Source organism: Chiloscyllium punctatum, chromosome 1 (assembly GCF_047496795.1).
Source record: "Chiloscyllium punctatum isolate Juve2018m chromosome 1, sChiPun1.3, whole genome shotgun sequence".
In the NCBI taxonomy this organism is placed as follows: Eukaryota; Metazoa; Chordata; class Chondrichthyes; order Orectolobiformes; family Hemiscylliidae; genus Chiloscyllium; species Chiloscyllium punctatum.
In genome coordinates this window covers 102,359,478-102,386,022 of record NC_092739.1, presented here as the reverse complement: position 1 = coordinate 102,386,022, position 26,545 = coordinate 102,359,478, and the positions used below count along the sequence as shown (strand labels likewise).

Below are 26,545 nucleotides of genomic sequence, written 5' to 3'. Positions count from 1 at the left end.
TTAAACATGATTTCCTTTTGACAGAACCATGTTGGCTCTACCTGATTATTTTGAATGTATCCAGGTGACCTGTCATAATGTCTTTCTTAGTAACTTTTAACAACTTCCATCAGACAGATATTATGCTAAATAACTTGTAGTTTCTTGCTTTCTGCCTCCTTTTTTAAGAAGTTGCTTTAGCTGTTTTCCAATCTAAAGGAACCTTCTCTGATCTATTGAGTTTCAGAAAATTGAAACCACATGGCAACAATTTCACTGGCAACTTCTTTTATGATCCGAGAATGAAATTCATCAGGACTCTGGGACTTGTCAACCTGCTGTACTCAGTGAGTCAGGAGGTAGAAGGGAAGGAGGAACTTGGTGAAATTACAACAATTAGTGAAGTGGTACTGAGTAACCTGATGGAGCTGTAGGTGACAAATCTCCAATTCTAGTAAGATTTCAGCCTATGGTCTAACAGCAGGTTGCTAATGAGGAAGTGGAAACATTGGTATTAATTTTCTAGATTTCCCCAAACTCTGGAAATGTTCCCTCAAACTATTAAGTACCAAATATAGTATTATTATTCAAGAAGGGAGGGACGCATAAAACAAGAAACTGTTGACTAGACAGCTTGAAGTCTGTCATTGGAAAGGTGATAAAGTTGATCATTAATGAGAATATAGCTGTGTGCTTTGAACAATTAAGATAACCAAGAAGAATCAGTGTTATTTTTTTCAAAGGTTTAACCAAATTATGTTTAACCAATTTATTTGAATTCTTTAAAGGAGTATCAAGCATTGTGGGTAAAGGGGAGCCTGTAGATACACTATACTTGGATTTCTAAATGATATTTGATAAACTGCAAGATCAAAGGCTATTATGGGAAATAAAAGCTCATGATGTAGGAGATAGCATATTAGCTTGGAAAGAAGATTGATTGACCGGCAGAAACAGAGAGATAAATGGGGCTTGTCTGATTAGCAGAATATGAAGACTTGAGTCCCTCAGTGCACTGTTATTAGGCCTCAATTTTAAAAATAATTACCTCAGTGATTTAGCGAAAGCATGATAACTAAAATCAAAGACAGCACAAGGTAGGCAGGAAAGTGTTGTGAAAAACGTATAAGTAATTTGCAGATGGCTGTGGATGGGTTGAGTGAGTACACAAAAATCAGGCAGGTGGAGTGTAATGTAGAAAAATGTGCAATTGTTCACTTTGGCAGAAAGAACGAAAAAGCAGATTATTACTTAAGTGGAAAATGACTGTAGAGAGAATGAGGTGCTCTGGTGCATGAATCACAAAATGTTGGTATTCAGGCACAGCAGATAATCAAGAAGACAAATAGAATGGTGTCCTGCATCATTAGAGGAACTGAACAAAAAATGAAGAATGTTATACTTCAGTTATACATTACATAAGTGAGACCACAGCTTTAAAGCTCTGTGCAGTTTTCATCTCCACACTTAAGAAATGATGTTAGTGCATTGGAGTCAGTTCAGCAGAGGTTTACTGGATTGATACCTGGAAATTGTGAGTTGTCTTATGAAGATAAGTTGGATAATCTGAACTTGTTTCCACTTCAGTTTAGAAGAGTGGTGGGTGACTTGGTTGAATTACATAAGATCTTAAAGGATCTTGACAAGGTGAATGTGAAGATAATGTTTCATTCTGGTAGGTCAGTCCAGAATTAGAGGGCACTGCTTTCAAGTTAGGGGTCATCCTTTCGGGTTAGGGGTCATCCTTTCAGGTCAGGGGGTCATCCTTTCAGGACAGCGGTGAGGAGACATTTTTTTCCTGGAAGAGGGTTGTGCTGCTTTGCACCCCACTGCCTCAAAAGGCAGTGGAGATGGTTAATTGAGTGTTTGTGTAGCAGAGATGGGTGGTTTCTTGTTCGGTAGGGGAATCAAGTTATTTTGGAGAATTCAAAACACAAACAGATCAACCATGATTTTATAGTATGGTAGTGAGCCAGATGAGCTGAATGAACTACTTCTGCTCCTATTTCTTATGTTTGTATTGAACTGATTTTTATACCCACATGTATATAATCCAGAATTCCATTTGCCCTTTTATAACACTTGCTGTTTGCACTTTTAGTGATCTGTGTATTTACATCCTCAATCTCTCTCTCTAGCACATTCTGTATTAAATGTTGTCAATTATGGTGTTCGTCCTTTCACTTTTGATTTTATGTAAATGTAATAGAGTCATAGAGTTATACAGCACGGAAACAGACCCTTCATTTAACCAGTCCAGGCTCACCATGTTCCCAAACTAAACTAGTCCCACTTACCTGCATTTGGCACATATCATTCCAAACCCTTCCTATTCATGGACTTATCCAAATGACTTTCTAACATTGTAACTGTGCCTTCATCCATCATTTCCTCTGGCAATTCATTCCACACATGAACCGCTCTGTGTAAAAAAGATGCCCCCATGTCCTTTCTAAATCTTTCTGCTCTCACCTTAAAAATCTGCCCTCTAGTTTTGAACTCCCCGCCCTAGGGAAAAGACTCTTGTCATTCACCTTATCTATACCCCTCATGATTTTATAAACCTAATTAAGCACTTCCTTTTTTTTCTGATTTGATCAGCATGCTATCATCTATTTGTCCCCCTCCTCATCTCTTTGTGAGATAAGCAGCAGACCTATTAGTGGGAATTTGAGGGAAAGCATTTTTTTGCACAGGGTGGTGGGTGTCTGGAATTTGAAGCCTGATTTGGTGGGTGGAGGCAGAGCGGTAGATGTGATCTATATGGACATCAGTAAGACATTTGACAAGGTTCCCCATGGGAGACTGATTAACAAGGTTAGATCTCATGGGATACAGGGAGAACTAGCCATTTGGATACAGAACTGGCTCAAAGGTAGAAGACAGAGGGTGGTGATGGAGGGTTGTTTTTCAGACTGGAGGCATGTGACCAGTGGAGTGCCACAAGGATCGGTGCTGGGTCCTCTACTTTTTGTCACGTACATAAATGATTAGGATGTGAACATAAGAAGTATAGTTAGTAAGTTTGCAGATGACACCAAAATTGGAGGTGTTGTAGACAGGGAAGAGGGTTATCTCTGATTACAACGGGATCTTGACCAGATGGGCCAGTGAGCTGAGAAGAGGCAGATGGAGTTTAATTCAGATAAATGGAAGGTGCTGCAAATTGGGAAAGCAAACCCTAGCAGGACTTATACACTTAATGGTAAGGTCCTAGGGAGTGTTGCTGAACAAAGAGACCTTGGAGTGCAGGTTCATAGCTCCTTGAAAGTGGAGTCGCAGGTAGATAGGATAGTGAAGAAGGCGTTTGGTATGCTTTCTATTATTGGTCAGTGTATTGAGTACAGGAGTTGGTAGGTCATGTTGTGTCTGTACAGGACATTGGTTAGGCCACTGTTGGAATATTGCAAGCAATTCTGGTCTCCTTCCCATTAGAAAAATGTTGTGAAATTTGAAAGGGATCAGAAAAGATTTACAAGGATGTTGCCAGGGTTGGAGGATTTGAGCTCTGTGGAGAGGCTGAATAGGCTGGGACTGTTTTCCCTGGAGCATTGGAGGCTCAGGGGTGACCTTGTAGAGGTTTACAAAATTATGAGGGGCACGGATAAGGTAAATAGGCAAAGTCTTTTACCTGGGGTCAGGGAGTCCAGAACTAGAGGTCATAGGTTTAAGGTGAGAGGGGAAAGATATATAAGAGACCTAAGGGGCAACTTTTTCACACAGAGGGTGTTACGTGTATGGAATGAGCTGCCAGAGGAAGTGGTGGAGGCTGGTACAATTGCAACATTTAAGAGGCATTTGGATGGGTATATAAATAGGAAAGGTTTGGAGGGATATGGGCTGGGTGCTGGCAGGTGGGACTAGATTGAGTTGGGATATCTGGTCGGCATGGACGGATTGGACTGAAGGGTCTGTTTCCATGCTGTACATCTCTATGACTCTAAGTACCTAGAATGCACCTTAAGTGCTAGAAGCTACAGGGATATGAACTATGTGCAAGAAAATGGAATTAGAAAGGATATCTTTGTTTCTTTGGGTCAGCATGGATGAGATGGGCCAAATGACCCCTTTCTGTGCTGTGTCATTCTATGCTTCTATAGTTGCATGTCTGCTGAGTTTCATGATTCCATCAAGTTTGTCAAACTTGATCTCATCAGTGAATCATTATCATTCAACTTGTGCCTGATGAAATCCACTGCCACCTAATCATTCCAAATAAAATCCATTTACTCTCTGCCACTGAGCTAGGCAGAGCAAATGCTTCAGTGATACTTTCTAGGCCTCACTGGTGAAGTGCGGCATTCCCACAGATACCTGGGAATCACTGACCCAAAACCGTCCAAAGTGGAGGAAGAACATGAAGGAAGTGGTCGAGCACCTTGAGATTTGCCATTGAGAAAAATGAAAGCCAGATGAAAATGGTGGAAGGAGCACACTGCCACATCAATGCCCCACCCAACCATCCTATGTCCACTACCTGCCCCAAGTGTAACATAGCCTACAGTAGCTGCATTGATATAAACAGCCACCTATAGACTCACCCTGAGAGTGGAAGAGAGTCATCCTCATCTGTGAGGAACTGTCGATGATATTACAGCTGTAGAGTCATAGAATTTCACAGCATGGAAACAGACCCTTTGGTCCAATTAGTCTGCACCAACCAGATATCCTAATCTAATCTCATCCTATTTGCCAGCACTTGGCCCATATCCCTCTAAACCCTTCCTATTCATATACCCAGATTCCTTTTAAATGTTGCAATTGTACCAGCCTCCACCACTTCCTCTGGCAGCTCATTCCACTCATGCACCATCTCTGCATGGAATAGTTGTCTCTTAGATTCCTTTTAAACCTTTCCCCTCTCTCCTTAAAACTATGCCCTGAAGTTTTGAACTCGCCTACTCTGGGAAAAAGACCTTGGCTATTCACCCTATCCATACCTCTCCTGATTTTACAAATCTCTATAAGATCACCCGTCAACTTCTGATGCTCCAGGGAGAAAAGCTCCAGTCTATTCAGCCACTTCCACAGCTCCCTCCATGTATTGGCATAATTTTTTAACAGTAAAGACTTGTGCACACGTGGCTAGATACAATGCAATATGTTGATTGTATTTTATACTGACTCATAGACTCTCCTGTACATTCCAGGCAAATTACTCTGAGGAAACAGATGCTATTAGTGCTGTTTTTTTTGTTTGCTCCAGTTTTCTGTTGATTCTGTTGAGGAGTCAGTTCCTGTCACTGTTGGAAAACACTCATTGATGACATCTTGGATGAGGCAGCTCAATTAGTGGAAAATTGTTCTTCATTCAGTCTATCTGAAATAGTAAGATTGGAGGATATCTGCAGAACCATTTAGCATCATGGTGAATGAGAGCTTCACTCATAGTCATGTCATTAGTTCTGTTCTCATGGGCTTCCTTGAGAATTGAAATCTCTGCAAGCATAAATCCTCTGTCAAAGTTCTTTGGGGAACTATTGCAGTGGCAGTACAGCTATGGAAAAAATTGAAAACTGCTGAGCAGTTGTCACAAGCTCATGAAGTGTCAGCAAAAAAAAACAATGCTGAACAAAACTGGTGCTGAATTAGCACTCCTGGTGTTCATTGCCTTACCTTAGAGACATTATGGACTGGGGTAGGCCATTCAGCCTAGAACCTACTCCACTATTCCATGAGATCATAATAGTTCTGCACTTCAACTCTAGTTTCCTGTTTGTACTCAAATGGGGAGATATTTATTTGCATAGGTCCAATTTTACAGGTGTTACATACACTTGTGCTGATTCTAAATTGGCCAGCACCACCGAGAAGCCCACACAGCATTCTTCATTAATATTATTTCCAAATACTCTATGTTCTATTGGGAGTCAGCATTGTGCTGCCAGGTGTGATGCTACTTGAACTAATTCCTTCCCCAATATTTTTTGAATGTTTGACCATCAAAAATGCTTGATGATTCACCACTTCCAATAGGCCTGTTCCTCCAGTGTGCCAGGTGGAAATGAACAGAATTAATTTGCTTGTTTTTGGATCACATGATAGCACCAAAATTGTTGATATATGTATATATGGTTACATTTTTTAACATTATTCATTATAAGATTAATAACAATGTTTTCACAGCAAGTCACGTACATTACACCTTTTTAAATTTCTTCTGAAAACTCACAAATGCATAATAACATCAATTTCAGCTTTGACAGAGTTCTTCATTAATGAAACCCAATACAGGTTAAATATTTGACAGCATTAATTTCCCATTCCCAATTCTCTGTGTGAAGATGGTGACTGATACTTGTTTGAGGTGTAAATACATCTACAGTACAGCTGGGGAGAGAGTTTTGACCCTGATGTGTGTATTAAGGCACATCTAACTGAGTACATTATTGCATGTGTGCCCTTTATACAGTACATATAATTAATTGGAAGGGGTCTTGAGAGATGATGGATTAACTCAGCAATCTCAGTGCACCAACTTCAAACTGGTAAAACTGTTTGGCTAGACTTATCTGAGGGGTCAAGGAGAAACTGAAAAAGAGCAATTTCAAACAATAGAGAAGACCTGATCAGAATATACTAATGCATAGGAAAAAAACTAAAACAGGTTGAAACAAAATTCTTTGGGCTCAAACTATGTTCAATTTTATTCATTTTGAACTTTTCAATACTGGACTTGGTCTGATGTACAGCACACTGTTTTCCACTGTTGTTTCTGAGTATCATAAGCATGATAATAGAGACTATTATTAGTGCTTGTTTATAAAAACTGTTGAAGGACTCTTGTGGTACAGTGGTACTGTCCCTACCTCTTGGCCAGAAGGTGCTTGAAGCCCCACCTGCTTAGCTGTCTGGCAGAAAGCAGAGAGTGGGGATAAAAGGGTCCTTCTCACGATGGCAGCCGGTGACAAGTGGTGTTCTGCAAGGTTCAGTGTTGGGACCACAACTTTTCACTTTAAACATTAGCAATCAAGATGAAGGAACTGAGGGCATTCTGGCTAAGTAGGCAGATGATACAAAGATAGGTAGAGGGATAGGTACCATTGAGGAGGTGGGGAGGCTGCAGAAGGATTTGGACAGGTTAGGAGAGTGGGCAAAGAAGTGACAGATGGAGTACAACGTGGGAAAGTATGAGGTCATGCACTTTGGCAGGAAGAATAGAGGCATGGACTATTTTCTAAATGGGGAGAAAATTCAGAAGTCTGAACTACAAAGAGACTTGAGAGTTCTCGTCCAGGATTCTTTCAAGGTAAATTTGCAAGTTGAGTCAGTAATTAGGAAGGCAAATGCAATGATGGCACTTATTTTGGGAGGACTTGAATATCAAAGCAGGGATGTACTTCTGAGGCTCTAGAAGGCTCTGGTCAGACCACATTTGGAGTATTGTGTGCAGTTTTGGGCCCCATATCTCAGGTAGGATGTACTGGCCTTGGAATGTGTTCAGAGGAGGTTCATGAGAATAGTCCCAGAAATGAAAGGCTTAACGTATGAGGAACCCCTTTTGAGGACTCTGGGTTTATACTCGATGGAGTTTAGAAGGATGATGGGGATCTAATTGAAACATACAGAATACTGAATGGCTTGGACAGAGAAGACGTAGGAGAGACTAGAACCCAAGAGCACAGCCTTGGAGTAAAGGGAAGACGTTTTAGAACAGTGATATGGAAAAACTTCTTCAGCTAGATAGTGGTGAATCTATGGAATTCATTGCCATAGAAGGCTGTGGAGGTCACATCATTGAGGATATTTAAGATTGAAATAAGTTCTTGAGTATCAAGGGGATCAAAGATTATGGGGAGAAAGTGGGAGAATGAGGTTGAGAAACTTACCAGCCATGATTGAATGGCAGAACAGATTCATTGGGCTGAATGCCCTAATTTCTGCTCCTATGTCTTCTGGTCTTATATCTGTCATAACATATCAGAAAAAAAATATTAAATATGTCTATAAAAATTATTGAATCAAAGATTGAGAATTTCAATTTACAAATAGACATCGCTAAAGTTCTTTGTTAATCACTGAGCAGCAATTTTCCCAAGAATATCAGGCCCTTGGCATCTGGGTCATAAGGGGATTAGAAAGCCATCGCTGTTGAGAGCAATCAGCCAGCTCTGATGTTACCCAGTTGGCCAATCACTGGGTTAACGGTAGGCTGCTCTCAAAGTTGCAGAACCTCCAACACTGAAAATACAGCAGATTGTCTTTAGATAAGACAGAGTGCCGCCATTCTTTTTATCAGTGCAGACGTAATAAATTGAAGGATCCTCTGTACTGTATGAATCTATAAATAGTGTAAATTGCAGAGGTACTGGCTGTAATTTTTCAATTCCCTTTAGGTATAGTGAAAGTGCTAACTGTCTACAGAATTGTGAATATTGCACTCTTACTCAAGAAAGGATGTAAGGATAAACCCTAAAAATAGAGGGTAAGGCATTTTAACCTTTTTGGAGGGAAAGTTTTGAGAAATTATGATTTCGAACAAAATTAACTGTCACTTCGACAAAGATGGCTCAGTTAACAGTAGTCAGCACAGCTTTGCTAAGGGCAAATTGTGCTTAACTAATTTGAGTTTTTTTGATGAGATAACTGAAAAGGTTAATGAGCATAATATGGTTCATGTGATGTGCAAGGATTTTCCAAAAGATTCTTGATAAAGTGCCACATTACAGGTTTGTCAGTAATGTTAAAGTTTATGCAATAAAAATGACAATACCAGTGCAGATACAAAATTAGTTGGCACAGGAATAAACAAATCAGGGATATGTTGTTGGAGAATCGCTCTTGCAGAAAGCTGGCATGGACATGATGGATCAAATGGCCTCCCCCTCTGCCAATGAAACTATCCTTTGATTGTATGATTTTTGTGTAACTTTCTAAAATTTTGTAGCTTGCAAATGACATCTGCTGGAAGGTTTTGCCTGGGTGCTAGGTCAAGGATGAAAATTCACATGGTACCCATTGGGAAATCACTGCTTAAAATGATATTGTACACCTTGCACTGTGGACAAGAGCAGCAAAGTTCAACCATCTTTTTCATGAGTTCCTGAAACTTGGAAGTTTCCTAATGAGTGTAGTTCTTTCAGTGGGGGCGAGGATTCTTCCCATTTGGTTCCACACAACCCTCATATCAATGCACAAGTTAGTCATCTTAACTGACTAAGTAGTGGAAGGCTTGTCAATGTTTTTGACACTGGCTTTAGCTGAATTAAATTAGAGTGTAGCCAACATGCTTATATGTAGGATTGGTGTCTGAGTTTAGGCTCAAGCCAAGCTTTAGGGAGATCTCAAACAAAAGCTAAATACCGCAGGTACTGAAAAACAAAGATAATGTTTCAAGTACAGTGATTCATCATCTTGGACTCAAAATGTTTACTCTATCTCTATAGATGCTGCTAGATCTACTCGGTTTCTCCAGCACTTTGCGTTTTCATTTTTTGTATCTGCTGTGCTTTACCTGGCTTTGGGATAAGTGTAAGCATAAGCACATTAATGTTTTGTGTCAGACAAATAGAATATTTGGCAGCTTGGTTTCAAGATCACAGACAATCAACTTTGTACTTTTTTACATAATATGCCACAAGGGCCTTTGTGGTTTTTGGATTTCCTCAATTCTGTGCAGATATTTTTTGAATAAAACTGTTAGGTAAGTGAAAGATTAACTTATGCCTCAATGTTTTGCTATTTAAAGTTCAAATTCACTTTGCCGATTTGAAATTTTCTAAAAGAGATACGCAATTCCATGGAAAAGGTTTTATACATTTGAGAATACTTGTTCTAAGACTACCAATGTACTTCATATCAATGGCTCATATCAGCAAAACAAAATAAAACTCAGCTGTTTTTTGACTTGCTTCTTGCAACCTAAAAAAAGTTTGCAAATATCTTTGATTCAGATAATTCTTCTTTATAACTAAGTTACTTGAAACAGAATGTCTATAACAAATTATTTATCCATTTCTAGTAGTAGAACTTAAACGGGAAGATCAAGCAATGAGTTGAAAAGCTTTTCCTAATTGCTTCCAGAATAAAATTAGTTTGTTAATTAATGCCATGTCGGGGGGAAAAAAATGGTAATTGTCCACTTTAGCTGAGAATAAATGTCAACATAATAATGTCAACACTCAAAGTTAGATTGTCTGTGTGAATGAGGAAAAGAGATTGAAGGGAGATCAGAGCAAAGCTGGTAATTGTGAGTAGAATTATCTGTTCTAATTATTGCTGTTTTTCTCCTCAACAGGGTGTCCTATTCAGTTCATGTCTCCGAGGATTATCCAGGTACTCAGTTCTCTGCAAGTCCTATTAAGAATATGGTCGATATTTGTCACATTTGAATGTCCCTGCATTGGGTTAAGCAGGCTGCTTATATCGTGTGTGCTGATTGGATTTTAATTGAATAGATAGGTCAGTTTGCACAGTTGGGAGGTTTGTGAAGCAAAGAAATACCAAAAGCATTGGTTCAATTCCTGCATCAGCTGAGGTTACCATGAATGTCCTACCTTTTCAACCTTGCTGTTCACCTAAGGTGCGGAGACCTTCAGGTTAAACTCACCACCATTCATCGCTCTAATGAGAAAGTAGCCCAGTGGTCAGCTGGAACGATGGCTGTTTTACTTGATTGATGGGTAGACTGATGCGGTCAAATGGAAGATAGACTTCAAGCTGGTGGAAATTACTATAAACTGCTTGCCATGTTAAACTGGTAAACCAAATGTCTGCCTGGATAATTAGTAGGTAAGTGATATATAAACTGACCCAGAGCAGACTTAAATTGAATCTGAGTACTGGAGGACTAAATGGGGAAGACAACCAAATTTTTCATAATGCTTTAAGTGTCCATTTAAGCAAAGAAGTGTTAAACTTCCTTTCACATGACAAGAGAAGCTTTTTTCATTTTAGAATGAATCAAAATTGCTAATCCTGAAGAGACACTGTCACCAACAGTAGTACTTTTATAAATCATCATTTACAAAGGATGATCATTAATCTTAAAATCCTTTTGTTTCTTTTTGCCGATCTGTTAGTTCTGTTTTGAGTATAGTCATTAACACAGAATGCTTCAGTTTTCTGACAGTGTTGAGCTCAGTACCGCCTCCAAGCCAGAACTGGTGAAATGAGATCATCAGTAAAAATAGTCACAAACAATCAACAGAAGCTTGGCGAAATGATAAAACCTGTGATATGACTTGGAATTTTAAAGGGAATCTTGCTTCTGCAATACTTTCTGTTCACCTCATTGGTTTATTGAAATATTTCTGAAAACAGTAACCTACATTGCAGCACCTGAAAGATAATTTAAGTTGTTATACTGAAGTTGAGCTGCAGACATTATTAACAACTCTCATTTGTCGCTTTTGTTTGGGAAGTGCTAGTTGGGTTGATTCTGGGGTCCTTGTGCTGCCTTCAGAAGTGAATATGATTTAAGAATCTCAAAGGCACGGATGGGACCAAAAGGCAATTTTTGATGAGGCAGCTAGCCAGTGGCAGCCTGTGGAAACCTGGTCCAATCCACTATTAAGAGTGGGAGCTGCTGAAATTTGACAATTCCCTGTCACCAGCCACAAATTAGATAAGTAAGGAGGCCAGGAATGTTTGTGCGTTAGAAGACGAGGAAGAGAGCTTGACACAGGAGTGGATTTTGCTGAGGTTGTGTCTATTTTGCAGAAAATAGGTTGGAACTTCCAACTCTGAAATCTTTGCAATTTGCTGCTGGAAGGCTGTCCTGATTTTGAGGGTAGTCATCTAAAGCAACTGCACCCAAATACTGGATCATAAATCTCATCAGCACCAGGAAAGTGATCCTGAGGTGTGATTGGTTATCTTTTGCAGCCTGGCAGGTCACCATTGCTGCCATCAGTCCGACTCCTGCATAAACCTATGAAGCTGGGAAGGCATCATCAAGCAGTGGAGACAGCTTGCCTAACACTCTAGCCCCAATACCACATCCCATTGAAAGTTCAGTCTGTGTTAGCAGATTTAAATATATGTGGTTGCTCAAAGGAGCAGCATGTTGAAAACATAGAAAGAGTCTGAAGCATTGCTCCTGAAAAATGTCTGTTTCTGCAGATAAGGCAACATCTACAGCACAGTGGAAGTACTGCTAGACCAAGTGAGGCAGAGAAGAGAGTTTGGTTGAGCTACAGGAGAGAATTCTATATTGACAAAAACATCTAATACAACCAGAGAATGTTTTGTGATAGATCCCTCAGTGCCTCCACTTTCAAATCCTAAACAGAGGAAGCTTTGGAGATATTGAGCAAGCAGGCCGTAGCTGGAGTCAGATTGAGTAGATTAAGTAGGTGGGTGCCAGCAGAGCTTCAGCCTGATTCACTTCTCACTTTTCCCCGTGCCACTTCCTTGTAAACCTTCTTCTGTACTCAGCATTAGGTAGTTGGAAACTGGATTATGAAAACTTTTTATCATTTGTGAAAGCTTTGTGTTGTCTGTTCCTCTGAAACCTACTGTTTTTTCCTTGTTATATCCTCTTTTAATGTGCCAAACAAAGACATAGAAGAGGAAGAACAACAGAGGCAGCTTCTGCTTTATGCTCTGGCATCAACATCATCACGAGTCACATCACATATTTACTGCGTAAAAATGTTTACTTCTTTTTGCCATAGAGTACCTGTTTTTAGGTAAATTGGGTTGCACAGGAATCATTAGAAATCTTAAAGCTCAAGGTAATACTAATTTGCACATAAGCCCATTGCGATTTGTCTTATCATGATCTTACTCTCCAGCATACAGCAGATTGGCCAGAGAAGTCCTTTATGTATATCTGCAACCCCCTATTTTATTTCACTGTAATGCCATGCATCCTGAAATATCTGGCAGGGCCAGACCAATCTGAAGTGGATACCTATATGATAGGCTGTGCTTTGACTGTAGATTTTTTGTGAGTGGATGATGACATGCTGTGTATTTACTGTTCGCCCCTTAGTTTTCTAAGCCACATCAGAGGTCAGGTTTGAGTTAATCATATTGAGAAATTGGAGTTGCATGGTGTTTAGAAGAACTTTCTGAAACATGATATTTTTACCTTGACAGCATAGATGTAGAGATGTTCTTTCTCCTTTTGAGAGTGTCATTGACCAGGGGGCATAATCTCAGAATAAGGGGTTACCCATTTAAAATAGATGAGGAGCAATTTCATCTGACAGTAGTGTATCTGTGGAATTCTTAGTGCAGAGGGCTGTAGAAGTTGGGTTGATTACGTATATTGAAGGCTAAAAGAGATTAATGTTCAATCAGTGAGTGAATCAAGGGTTATAGGGATAAGGCAGTAAAGTGGAATTGAGGATTATTATCTCAGCCACGATCTCACTGAATGACAGAGCAGACTTAATGAATCAAATGGCCTACTTCTGTTCCTACATTTTATGCTTTGTTGTCCAGTTTCATTCCCTGAAGGAAATTAGTGAATTAGTCTGTCTTTAAATCTAAGAAATTAATGGTCAGTTTCTTTTTATTTCCCATTATTTCATTTCAACTATTTTCAAAGTGCAATGATAGGATTTGAATCCATTGGATTAATTCAAGCTCCTGGATCAATGCAATAATATAACCACATTGCTCCTGTTCTTTGATCAAATTGGTGTCATCCTATCACCTACCCAACTACCTTCCCCCCACCCCCACCCTCCTATTTATCTCTCAGCAACACTCCCCTCCCCCACCATTGTTGATGAAGGGCTTATGCCCAAAACGTCAACTCTCCACCTCGCATGCTGCCTGACCTGCTGTGCTTTTCCAGCGCCACCTATTTCATCATAGTAGGTGACCAGATGACAGAGATTTAACCATTGCAGCCTTCAGGTACAAGGAAATCTGGGAAGCTGTCTTTACAGTTTCCATAATGTCCGTACAGATTGGACATGGGGTGTTATCCTCAAGTATTGAATTTTCTTCCTTGGATCAAATTTATTGCTGAAAATCGGTGCATGAAAACATGGCCAGAAATATTTTCAATGTTTGTAATTTCACCAAGACACAGCACTAAGGCATTTGAGAACCTGAATGGAATAACCTAAGAAATTGGCAGCTGTGCAACTTGCATAAAGGTTTGAAAAGACCTCATACGTGCAACCTTTGAATCATTCACCTCACTCTCAGGTGGGTCACTGTAACTTTCTGCTGGCAGTGCATTGCAGTGTCATTCTCTCGCCTATATTCCTGATTGTTGCAAATTGCAGTCTCAGCTTGCAGTGATGTGGCTTGTTTTCTATCTACAGTTGGGACAGTTCCCACAGTACCAGTTACAGCAGACAAACAACTGTGTGCATATCAGACTGAGTAAGCTCTGTTGACTAGAAGTTGAAATTTGTATTTCTGACCACAAGACACTTACCAATAGCTCGAGAAGGTTCATACAAAATACCAATGGGAAAACATTATTGAACACAGGAGAATCAGTGAGAAGTATATCTATGACCAGAAAAATAGTTTTCAGGGCTCAGCTATGCTGTCGTCAAAGTGCTAGACTCAACTCTGTGATCGTATGTGTGCCTCTTTGGAACTGAGAACAGAATCAAAACTGACACTTCAGTATTAAGGTGGTAGAGAGCTGGGAATTTGTGTTGCAGATGTTTCGTCCCCTGTCTAGGTGACATCCTCAGTGCTTGGGAGCCTTGTGTGATGCGCTTCTGTGATCTTTCCTCCGGCATTTGTAGTGGTTTGAATCTGCCGCTTCCGGTTGTCAGTTCCAGCTGTCCGCTGCAGTGGCCGATATGTTGGGTCCAGGTCGATGTGCTTGTTGATTGAATCTGTGGATGAGTGCCATGCCTCTAGGAATTCCCTGGCTGTTCTCTGTTTGGCTTGCCCTATAATAGTAGTGTTGTCCCAATCGAATTCATGTTGCTTGTCATCTGCGTGTGTGGCTACTAAGGATAGCTGGTCATGTCGTTTCGTGGCTAGTTGGTGTTCATGGATACGGATCGTTAGCTGTCTTCCTGTTTGTCCTATGTAGTGTTTTATGCAGTTCTTGCATGGGATTTTGTATACTATGTTGGTTTTGGAATCAGATTCACTAGAGAGGAAGAAAAGGACAACCAACTCCCATTCCTATACGTGATGGTACAGAGAACACTGAATGGAGAATTCACCACAAAGGTATACAGGAAAGCCACACACACAGACCAAGTCCTGAACTATGAAAGCAACCACCCCAACTCACACAAAAGAAGTTGCATCAAGACACTGTTCAAAAGGGCCACAACACACTGCAGTACACCAGAACTGCAAAAAGAGGAAGAAGAACACCTCTACAACGTATTCACCAAAAACGGATACCCCCGCAACTTCACCAACAGATGCCTAAGGGAAAGACAACGGAATGAGGACATGCCACAACCCAAAGGACTAGCCACTTTACCATACATCAAGAACATTTCTGAACTGACAGCCAGACTACTACGACCATTAGGACTCATAACAGCACACAAACTAACAGCCACTCTTAGACAACAACTCACCAGGACAAAGGACCCGATACCCAGCATGAGCAAAACCAACACAATGTACAAACTCCCATGCAAGGACTGCACAAAACACTACATAGGACAAACAGGAAGACAGCTAACGATCTGTATCCATGAACACCAACTAGCCACGAAACGAGTTGACCAGCTATCCTTAGTAGCCACACACGCAGATGACAAGCAACATAAATTCGATTGGGACAACACTACTATTATAGGACAAGCCAAACAGAGAACAGCCAGGGAATTCCTAGAGGCATGGCACTCATCCACAGATTCAATCAACAAGCACATCGACCTGGACCCAATATATCGGCCACTGCAGCGGACAGCTGGAACTGACAACCGGAAGCGGCAGATTCAAACCACTACAAATGCCGGAGGAAAGATCACAGAAGCGCTTCACAGGAGGCTTCCAAGCACTGAGGATGTCACCTAGACAGGGGATGAAAGGTCTGCAACACAAATTCCCAGCTCAGTGAACAGAACCACAACAACGAGCACCCGAGCTACAAATCTTCTCGCAAACTTTGAAGGTGGTAAAGAATATCATGCAAGTTCTTATCTGTCAACTGGCTTTTCCTGATATTTCCCAAAGCAATGATTTTTGGCAACTTGCCATCCCCAAAGACATCCTGTTGCCAAAGTCAGGGCTTCCATTTGTGGCAACACTAATATTTAAAGAGACTATGGTGTTTCCACGTTTGGTTAATTTGGGTGAAAAGGGTTGTCATTCTTGACTTTATAGTTATCTGCATTGGAATGATAAGAATTGATTGACTGGTCCTGATTAAGTGTGATTACCATTATATCTGGTACACAATGGACTTGCACTGGAAGTAGATGTATAGCTTAGGCCATGAAGCAAAACTAAATTGGTTTAATTAAAATGTTAGATTAAATCTATTGGAACCCATCATCACCTTGAAGTATCAGATCTCAACAGAAGCTTGTTACATCACCGTACGTTATTTTGAGGACGAGCATTCTGGGCATGTCTAAAGAGTATAGTTTACTTTGTGCAGTTAACGGAATGACTTATCACTGTTGAATGACCATTAAAATGGGAAATGAGATTAGTTTCAAATTGTTAAGGATAGTCATTGCAAGAGGAGAGTGCTGAGAATTCTTTTAAAAAATCCTGGGGACAATTTTCCTGATACATTGCCCTTTCCTCCCACGTCACCTGATTTGGTTATTTTGACTGATCCACCACCCGACAGCATTTTCCCAGTGAACCCTCCTTTGCAGCAGAAGAGTCTCGCACTCTGTCCCCCAAGGTGGCAGTGAGGAGGTGAGGACATGGGGCGGAGAGATTGCTTCAGTGAAACTCCAAGCTGTGAAAGCTTTGGTTTGGTTACATTGAGGAGTTGTATGCATGGCCAGCTGAGTGCCCAGCCATTCTTGGTTATGGACATTGAAGTCCCTCACCCAGAGTACAGTCTGTGTTCTTGCCATCCTTAATAGTTCTTCTAAGTGGTGCTCAGCCTAGAAGACTGATTCAGTAGCTGAGGGAGAGAATCCGGAAGACAGAGTGCACAATTAAGTATATCCTTGTGGTACTGTTGAGCACTAAGATGTAGTTTTAAAGACTGAAATTTTAGGTAAGTGTAAAGCTTCTTGAGCATGGTGCTCACATTTCAATTTTGTGAGCACCATTCAAATTTAATTTGAATTTTTAATTTGAATATAATTGAATACAATTATAAAGTGTTGAATACTTCTTATGATTAAACTAACCTAAAACAGTCTTGGAATCTATTTTGTGCATCAACCATAATCTCACTATTCCTGACAGCTGTGTGCCTGCAAATAGACAGGAAATGAGGGCTCATTCTTGACACTTTGATAATTACTATTTTATTGTATTTTCTCTGTTTCCATTTTGCATGAGTCTTCTCTTATATTCCATTCAGACCCAAAACATGTTCAGTAAATGATGCCACTGTCCTCAAACAGGGCTTTTTCTATTGCTCAGTATCTCCTGCTTTCTGTTGAGCCTAGTGTCCAAAGGGTAATTGAAACTAAATCCATGAGCCTTTAATGTTGGAATGACCATATTTAGAAATATCAGAATTCTTTGCTCTTAATAATCAAGATTTAGCTAATGCATTACATTTTCTCCTTCTTAATCCCTTTAAGCATTTATATATTAACAACTATAACTGTGCTAAACTTGGCATTTTTCAACCATTTCTGGGAGCACAGTAGCTTGATTTGAGAATAAAGTGATCCAGATTATTAAAACCCATTTCAAAAACACCTCTGAATATTGAAACACAATTGAATGATCAAACTTGGTTTCTCATATTAAAACATAATGAATTAGATCATTTCATGGTTACTGCAAACTAATGGATCTAACCCCCAGAAGGAACTACGACCTTAAACTAATGGAAAAGAGTTTTGATGGAATGTAATCCAGGTGACAATGGAAAGTGGATGGAAACATTTTGCTGCCATCTTTGATAAAGATCAACCATACTAAATTGTTATCAGGCACTTAAGTGGCTAACAGCTGGTCTCCCTGCAGATCCCAAAGATGAAAACCGTGCCCCCAGGGAGCTGTTAATTCACACAAAAGCCAACATTACATCTATTAGAGGCTGAAGATCAGCAAAGGACCCAGGCCACAGACAAATAGGTGTGGGCAGTGAGGGGGAGTCTGAAGAAAGAACAAAGGGAGAGTCAGCAAACCTCCCCTCTCCAATTCTGGATCTCAGTCAGGCACTGAGAGCTTTTGTTTGAAAGGACCCTTTAAGGGAACCCACAAGCAAATATGAAGGGTTGTGTTTTTGGGTTCACTACTTGGTGACCAGCTCACCTGCCAACAAAGAAGGGATGCGGCCCCAAGTGGGCATTCATTGTACTAATTGCCCACTTAAAAACCCCAAATGTTGAGGTGTGAAGGCTGTCCACAAGCCACTTGCTCCAGTCTTAATCTGAAAAGAGATGGAAGGTGGCAGTTTCCATTGGCTGAATAATGATGTTGCCACAGGCCCAGAGAGGGAATGGCTTCTTATTGTGCAGTGATAGCAAGAGCCAAAAAACTTGGGTTCAAGTCCAACCTTATTTTGAGGTTGTTATAACATCTCTGAACAAGTTGGTTTGAGTATTTATCGTCCCAGAGGACCCCAGTACTGCTCTGAGAGATGACCAGTGGTGAGTTTGACTTGAGACACCACCATGTTTTAGGAAAGGTTGAGAAGGTAGGACTTTCATGGTAACCTCAGTTTGTATGAAAATTGAACCTGCACTGTTGGCATTATTTTGCATCACAAACTAGCCATCCAGCCAACTGACTATGTCCAATTAGGTTCCCCTGGCTCCAAAATCATCTGGGAAGCGGGGTGGTAGGTGCATCTTTTTATTTGATTGATTTAATCCATAGAAATGATTTTTTTCCTAATCTCTGCAATTGTTTTGACTGCATTTTATTATGATGAACAAAACACACTTACTTGGAACCTTGAATTGACATTACTTCCGAGTGGGTTAGTAATATAATCACTAACTTTTTTCCATAGGCATTAAGTTTGGCAAAAACAAAATTGAGAGAAAGTGCTGATGGGTGATGAATTTGAGTATTATGATCATGGATACATGAAACAAAACATCAAGGGACTGAACTGACTTTGATTGTTTAAAACAATATCAAACTTATCCAAGTTAACTTTAGATGTTGGTGTCACGGTGACCTGAGTTTAAGTGTAAACCAGACATGGTTTCAAAGAGTATCATGACCTGATTAAAAGTTATGCATAAAATATCACAATGATGAAAGGGGAGGGGAAGTAGGAATACTTGATTCAGCAATCTAAAACCCGCCCTCCTTCATGTGCCACATATTCATCTGCCCTATTATCCCAGTTATGTACTTGCTAGCATGTAGCATGAGGAGTAATCTGGTGATTACGACCTTTGGAGGTCCTGCTCTTTAGTACTGTTTAGCTCCTTAACTTCTTGATTAAGGACCTCATCCCCCCTATATCATTGTTGTCTTTCTTTCATTACCCTTCCCCTTAAGAAAGCCCTTGCAGCTGCTCTGTGACATCCTGATCAGCTGGGAGGCATCATCCTGGACTCAGAAACAGCTGTCTGTTCCTTAACAAACAAATACCACATCACTTCTGCTTTCTTCTTCCTCCTTCCCCCTCCTGCATACCCCAACCAATTGTGGTTCCAGGAGCTTGGCTTTGTCTGCTCTCACTTGACAAAGTAATGCCCTCGTTAGCGTCACAAATGGAGAAGCTATTTGTAAGCAGGACCTCAGGGGATGCCGGTAGTACCTGCCTGATTTTCTTTGACTACATGGTGGTCACCCATTCCCTTCTTTCCTCCAGTCCATTGTAAGTATGCTATCCACCTAATTTAGTCTCACAGGTCAGTGTCTCTGGCCATCACTCAAGTTCCAAATCAGAACCTTAAGTTTCTGCAGTTAGGACCACACCCTCCAAACATGACCATTTACGCACCAATAAGGTCCATGACTTGCCACATATACCAGCTCAGATTGAGCTGTCATTGCTTGCCTTAACTTGAACTCAGGCTTTGTGAGTCTAATTTGCTAAGTTTTCCAAGTACATACTTGTGAGCGGCATGGTGGCACAGTAGTTAGCACTGCTGCCTCACAGTGCCAGAGACCTGGGTTCAATTCCCACCTCAGGCAACTATCTGTGTGGATTTTGCACATTGTCTGTGTGGGCTTCCTCCAGGTTCTCCAGTTTCCTCCCACAGTCCAAAGATGTGCAGGTTAGGTGAATTGGCCATGCTAAATGCCTGTAGTGTTAGGTGTAGGGGAATGGGTCTGGGTGAGTCACTCTTTGGAGGGTCGGTGTGGATTTGTTGGGCCAAAGGTCCTGTTTCCACACTGTAAGTAATCTAATTTTAATATTACAGAAACTCTTTTTTACTTTAATTTTAACTCTTTCACTTATTCCTTGATTTTTAATTTATCTGCGGTGCTTCTCAGTTAATCCTTTAACCTCCCAGCTCTTGATCTGTTCCAAATGATCAGGGAAAGTAGTTTAGAAAAACAAAACAGTAAGGGGGGGATATAAACAATTCTGTCCTGAACTTTACCTGATTCCCACACTCCACTCACTGCTGATTGTACTGAACCCTTATTTTAAATACATTGTGCCTCAGCTTGTGGAAGAATTTGTTGAAACCAGATTAACTGTTGGCTCCAATTAACAATCCAAGCTACAGAAGCCACACCCACTGAGATTTTGATTTTACTCTTTTCAGCCCTAAGAGACTGAACTGTCTACCCTTTTGGTTTATTAACCTATTTTTATAGTTAACCTATTCAGAGGTGTGATTACACACCTCTGGAGCAGGTGGGACTTACTCAGGCCTCCTGGTCCAGATGTAGGACCATTGCCACTGCACCACAAGAGTGCCCTGTGTTCACCCTTTAGAATTAAATATCAGCTGGTCAGGAGAGTTGTCAAACACTAGCAGCAACTGATGCTTGAGTCTAACATAAGAGATTAGCTCTTAACTTCCTACACTTATCAAACTGCCAACTTCCTCTCACCACTGGCCACACTCTGTGGGTTTCTCTGCACTGCACCATGAAATGTCCAATCAAGTAACTCAGCTGCACCAATCTACTATAAAGTTGTAGAGGGATACAATGACAGATCACCTAATCTCAATCCTGTGCGTGATAATAGTTTAGGCAGCCCAGTTGACCTTGTAAGTTCCACCACTCAAACAGGGCGATGGCCTAGTGGTATTATTGCTGAACTGTTAACTCAGAGACCCAGATAATGTTTTGGGGATCTGGGTTTGAATCCAGTTATGGCAGATGATGGAATTGCATTCAATAAAAATCTGGAATTAAGAGCCTAATGCTGATCATTAATCCAGTGTCGATGGATTGGAAAAACCCATCTGATTCACTCATGTCCTTTAGGGAAGGAAATTGCCATCTCTATCTGGTCTGGCCTACATGTGACTCCAGACCCACAGCAATGTGATTGACTCTTAGCTGCCTTCTGGGTTACTAGGGATGGGTAATAAATGCTGCCTGACCAGTGACACCCTCATCCTGTGAATGAATTTTTTAAAAATGTTGTGCGCAGTTCTGCCAAAATTGGGATAGTTATCCCAGAAATTAATCGAACTATAGCCTGATGTAGAATTTTGCCCTCTCAGTCAACATCCCCTGTTCCATCACCTTTCCTGGGTATGACCCTTCCCACCAGTCAGAAAGACCTGCCAGAGATGATGGTACAGTTGTGTATATGTAGAGGGTAATTTGAGCTGGCCTCCACATTGACTGCAGACCCAGTGATGTCTCATGGAATATAGAATGAGGAAGCCTGTTGCTGCTGAATCCCTCCCTCAGCCGATGAATTCATGTTGAACATGATGAAGATCCTTGAGGCCTGAAGGACACAGAAGCCAAACTGAGTTTGTAGCAGGCAATGAGAGAATGAACAAAAGGGAGCATCCTGTTTCTCAATGTCCTGATCAATCTGCTTGCTCCAAAGGCACTTGTCCCTGCTAGTATTGATAGGAGTGACCACTGCATAGCGTTCACAGAAACGGAGCTCTCTTCACACACCATGTTTGTGGAATAAGCACTATGTAGATGAGATATGTTCAAAACAGCACAAAATTAAGCATCAAAAGCACTGGATCAGCAACAGTGGTAGAAATATATTCTATCCCAATATGAAACCTCAAGCCCAGTGTATCTCCCACTGTACCATTACCATTGAATCAGGGGTGAAGCATATTTTTGAAATCATACTAAATTCCTACGTAAGAATTTAGGAGAGCATGTCAGGAACAGCAACAGTCATGCTGGAAAATTAGCTGCCAGCTTGTGAAATGACAACATAGGATTCTCTGCATAGTGAACAGCACAAAGAACATACTGTAGTTAGAGCTAAACAATTCACAACCAATGGATTAGATCAGAGCTTTGCATCCCTGCCACATCCTGTGGTGAATGATAGTTTATAATTGAACAATTAATGGGGAGAGTGCTTTATGATGCTCCATGAACATCTTGTTCAAACTTGCCAATTACTACCACATCAGTCGACTTTCAAACATCAACGAATTGATGGAAGATACTATTGTCAATGTTATCAAGTTCAGTTGCTCACTGATGCTAAGTACCAAGACCACTCAGCTTCAAATCTCATTGCAGCCTTGGTTGAAATGTGAAAAAAAAAAGCTGAACTGCAAAGCAAGGTGAAGTGGAATAACTGCCCATCCAACAGATGTATCTATTCTTCCACATTATCTACTGTGTCTGTTGATCCTGATGTGGTCTCCTCCACATTGGGGAGACAAGACGCCAACTTGTGGAATGTTTCAGAGAACATCTCTGGGACACATGCATGAAACAACCCCACCGCCCCATGGCTGAACACTTTAACTCCCCCTCCCACTCCGCCAATGACATGCAAGTCCTGGACCCCCTCTACTGCCAAACCCTAACCATCTGATGCCTGGAGGAAGAACACCTCATCTTCTGTTCTTAGGACACTCCAACCACCCGGGATCAATGTGGACTTCACTTGTTTCCTCATTTCCCCTCCCCCCACTTTATCCCAGATCCAACCTTTCCACTTGGTGCTGTCCTCTTGAACTATCCTATCTGTCCATTCTCCTTCCCATCTATCCGTTCCATCCTCCTCTCTGACCTATCACCTTCACCCCCACCTTCGTCTACCTATTGCATTTCCAGCTACCTTCCCACCAGCCCCACCCTCCTCCCATTTATCTCTCTGTCCCCTTGGGTCACAAACCTCATTCCTGATGAAGGACTTATGCTCGAAACGTCGACTCTTCTGCTCCTCGGATGCTGCCTGACCAGCTGTGCTTTTCCGGCACTGTACTCATCGACTCTGATCTCCAGCATCTGCAGTCCTCACTTTCTCCTAACTGCCTATTATATTAAGCCAATGCATGGTATATAGCATCATGGATCTCTGATAATATTAAATTCAATGAGAATTGAAGGAATCTTTTGCCCTGAAGATGCTTTTGATTGTCAGAGGCCAATCAGCAGGTTAATACACTCGGTCCAACCATCTTTAATTGCTTTATCAATGGTCTTCCCTTCATCATAAAGTCAGAGGTGCAGCTGGTTGTGCAATCAGCAGCAATGTTCAGTTCCATTCTCAATTCAGAATAAAACAATCCATATCTTCTTGCAGCCAGAGGGCAACATTCTGGCGTATACTGCCAAGTATCAAGCATGGTATATGTTGCCCAATTCCCAGGCAATTACTATCTCCAACAAGAGGAACCATCTCCCCATGATATTTAATGACACAACAGTAGTGTAATGAGACATCAGCTGAGTGTATCATTATAATTATGTAATCATGATGTCAACGGTGCTTGATTGTGGAGAGACAGCTGGAAGGAAGCAGAAATTCTCCATGAGTCTGTGACAATATGTGTATCAACAATGCGGTCAGTAAAGAGGTTGAAGGAAAATGCCTTGGTCTTAAGAAGCAATACTTGGAGATTTAAACTAGGTAGACCCCATACATACAATAAAATACAGACACAGAGACAAAAACAGCAGATGCAGGGGAAAATCACCACCCGCAAGCCTCACACCATCCTGGCTGTGAACTATATCGACATTCCTTCAGTGTCACTGGATCAGAATCTTGGAGATCCCTTCCGAACAGCACTGTGGATGTACCTACACATATGGATTGCATCAGTTCAAGAAGGTAGCTGGTTGGCACCTTCTCAAGAGCAGTTAGAAATGGACAATAAATGCTGGCCCAGGCAGCAATGCTCACATCCTATGAAAGGACAAAATATCTTTGTTTGCATGTCAAACTACCCAGTGATATCTATTGCAACAACTTGTATTTATTAAGTGTCTCTGTGGATAAGTTTTTTCACAACAAAAATTAATGCTGTGTCAAATAAAGAACTATCATCAAGTTTAATCAAAAACTTGCAAAAGGAATGGAAAGCGTTTGAGTGATGTGCTGGGCTCTTTGTGTTCACATTAGCTGCTAAAATTTTGCCTGAGGGCTTGGTCACTGTCATTTGTTCAAAAAGCAATATGTCCGATAAAAGCAAGCATTTTTCTTTTCAACATAAAGAGTGGCCTTGAGACTGTTACTGATTATCCTATTTGTTTCAGCAGCATTCCATTAACTTAATATCTTAGAAACTACTAGAAATAAAATTCCAGTGTTGAATAGGATGTTTGTGAATGTGTTGAGGTGTTTTGTGGGTTAATAATTGGAGATGCTATGTTATAGTAGCCTTTTTTATAACATTCAAATGCTGCATAGCACATGAAAAGAGACTTCACATGTTGCATGAAAATTAGTGTGCAGAGGCCTATGGATGTCTGATTGACGTGGGCTACGGTGTAATCTGTGGTAGAATCATGAGGGACGCCTGGCAGGGACTATCTCAACAACAAGAGCGTCTTACTCTATCTTTTACACTTTTGCTGATCAGTAAGGTGTGTTCCTTGTTCAGCAGGAATAGGTTGCCATTTCGAGTCATAGAGTTTAAAGGGGATTACTGCTTGTTACACATCTTTATGAATGGAACAACTCACCTCATTCACATTCCAACTCCTATCGTACCAAACAAATCAGTCAACTTAGACATTGAGAAATCTCAACATCGGAATCACATTGGGGACCTGGCCTGACCTGGACCTCAGGTTGCTGTTTGCTAAGATGGACTTTCATTTAACTTAGCACCAAAAGCTTCCCATAGCATGATCCATAGGCACCAGCTGCATACATCCCTCAATGTCGTAGGCATCTCACATTTACTACCACCTCATTACTGTGATAGCACCATCTGGGATGTGGTTATCGAGATGAATTTGCTAAAGTATGACGTGACTCCTGCTAGCCTTGTGGTGAGACTGCCTCCAAAGTATCCAATGCAACATGCACTTCACCAAATAAAGGTAAGACACAGCCCTGTACAATTGCTTCCTGAACTGTGGTTTCTTAGTTTCATTCTGACATTTGTTACGACCATGTGCAGTTGCTGTCCTGACAACTGACCTCTTTTGTGAAAAATTTTCACATTTTTTCTGCTGTCTATTAGTGGGCTGTTGTGAGCAGTAAAAGAATATTAGATGTTGTTGACATGAACATCACCTCCTAGCATGTCAAAACGATTGCGTTTTCTCCCATTAGCATTGAAGGATTGCGAAAACATGAACTCGATGTAAAAGCCACCGGAAAGCACATGTGGTTCAACAGTTGCTGAACAGCCACACTTGTCTGTGGTTTCATGGATGAAGCTATGTCGCTGCATTTAATTACATTGTTGTTCTGAGTCCTTTGTGATGCTCTTTTCATTACCTGCTTTTTTAATGTGGTTTAATTTGTTGTTGGGTGATACCATGTTCTTATGTACAGATATGATGAAACAAGCAGTAACACTGGATTAAGAGTTGGCAAATGTCCAAAAGGCAACTGTTGGGACAGTACTTTTTTTTAACTGTGTCTTTTTTGCAGCCTGTCTTAGCAACTACAGCATGCTTATTCTGAGGTATCAAGAGGCTTGTGTGTTAGATCCTGGTGCTGTTACTATTAAACTGTATGAAAAAATAGGCTTCTGTATAAGTTACCAGAATATAGCCAATAATGTGTAAGCCAGCTAATGTACACTATTGTCTGTCTTCCTTTTTCTCTGGATCCCAAGTGAATTGCATACACTGTTTGTCTTTTGTATTTTCCCTATAATTATAAGAAAGGAGCTGGTCAGCTCTATTGGCTCTTCCAATCAGAAAAGAAATGTGCATGGTCTGGAGATCTGGGATACTGTAAAGAAAGTAATTGCATCAAAGAAGTAGCTATGGTCCATAGAAAGATAGGAACAGGAATAGGCCACTCAGCTTTTGGATTAGTGGTGCTGGAAGAGCACAGCAGTTCAGGCAGCATCCAACGAGCAGCGAAATCGACGTTTCGGGCAAAAGCCCTTCATCAGGAATAAAGGCAGTGAGCCTGAAGCATGGAGAGATAAGCTAGAGGAGGGTGGGGGTGGGGAGAGAGTAGCAAAGAGTACAATGGGTGAGTGGGGGAGGAGATGAAGGTGATAGGTCAAGGAGGAGAGGG

At 40.9% G+C, this 26,545-nt stretch overlaps 1 protein-coding gene across 1 annotated transcript in view; it reads left to right on the top strand.

Annotated features, from left to right (window-relative positions):
* parp8 (poly (ADP-ribose) polymerase family, member 8) overlaps nt 1-26,545 on the top strand; it is a 410,911-nt gene that overhangs the window by 112,759 nt on the left and 271,607 nt on the right. Inside the window, exon 3 of the mRNA XM_072571640.1 lies at nt 10,217-10,254. Within this exon, the coding sequence (XP_072427741.1) occupies nt 10,217-10,254 (38 nt within the window). The remainder of the gene's footprint in view (nt 1-10,216; nt 10,255-26,545) is intronic.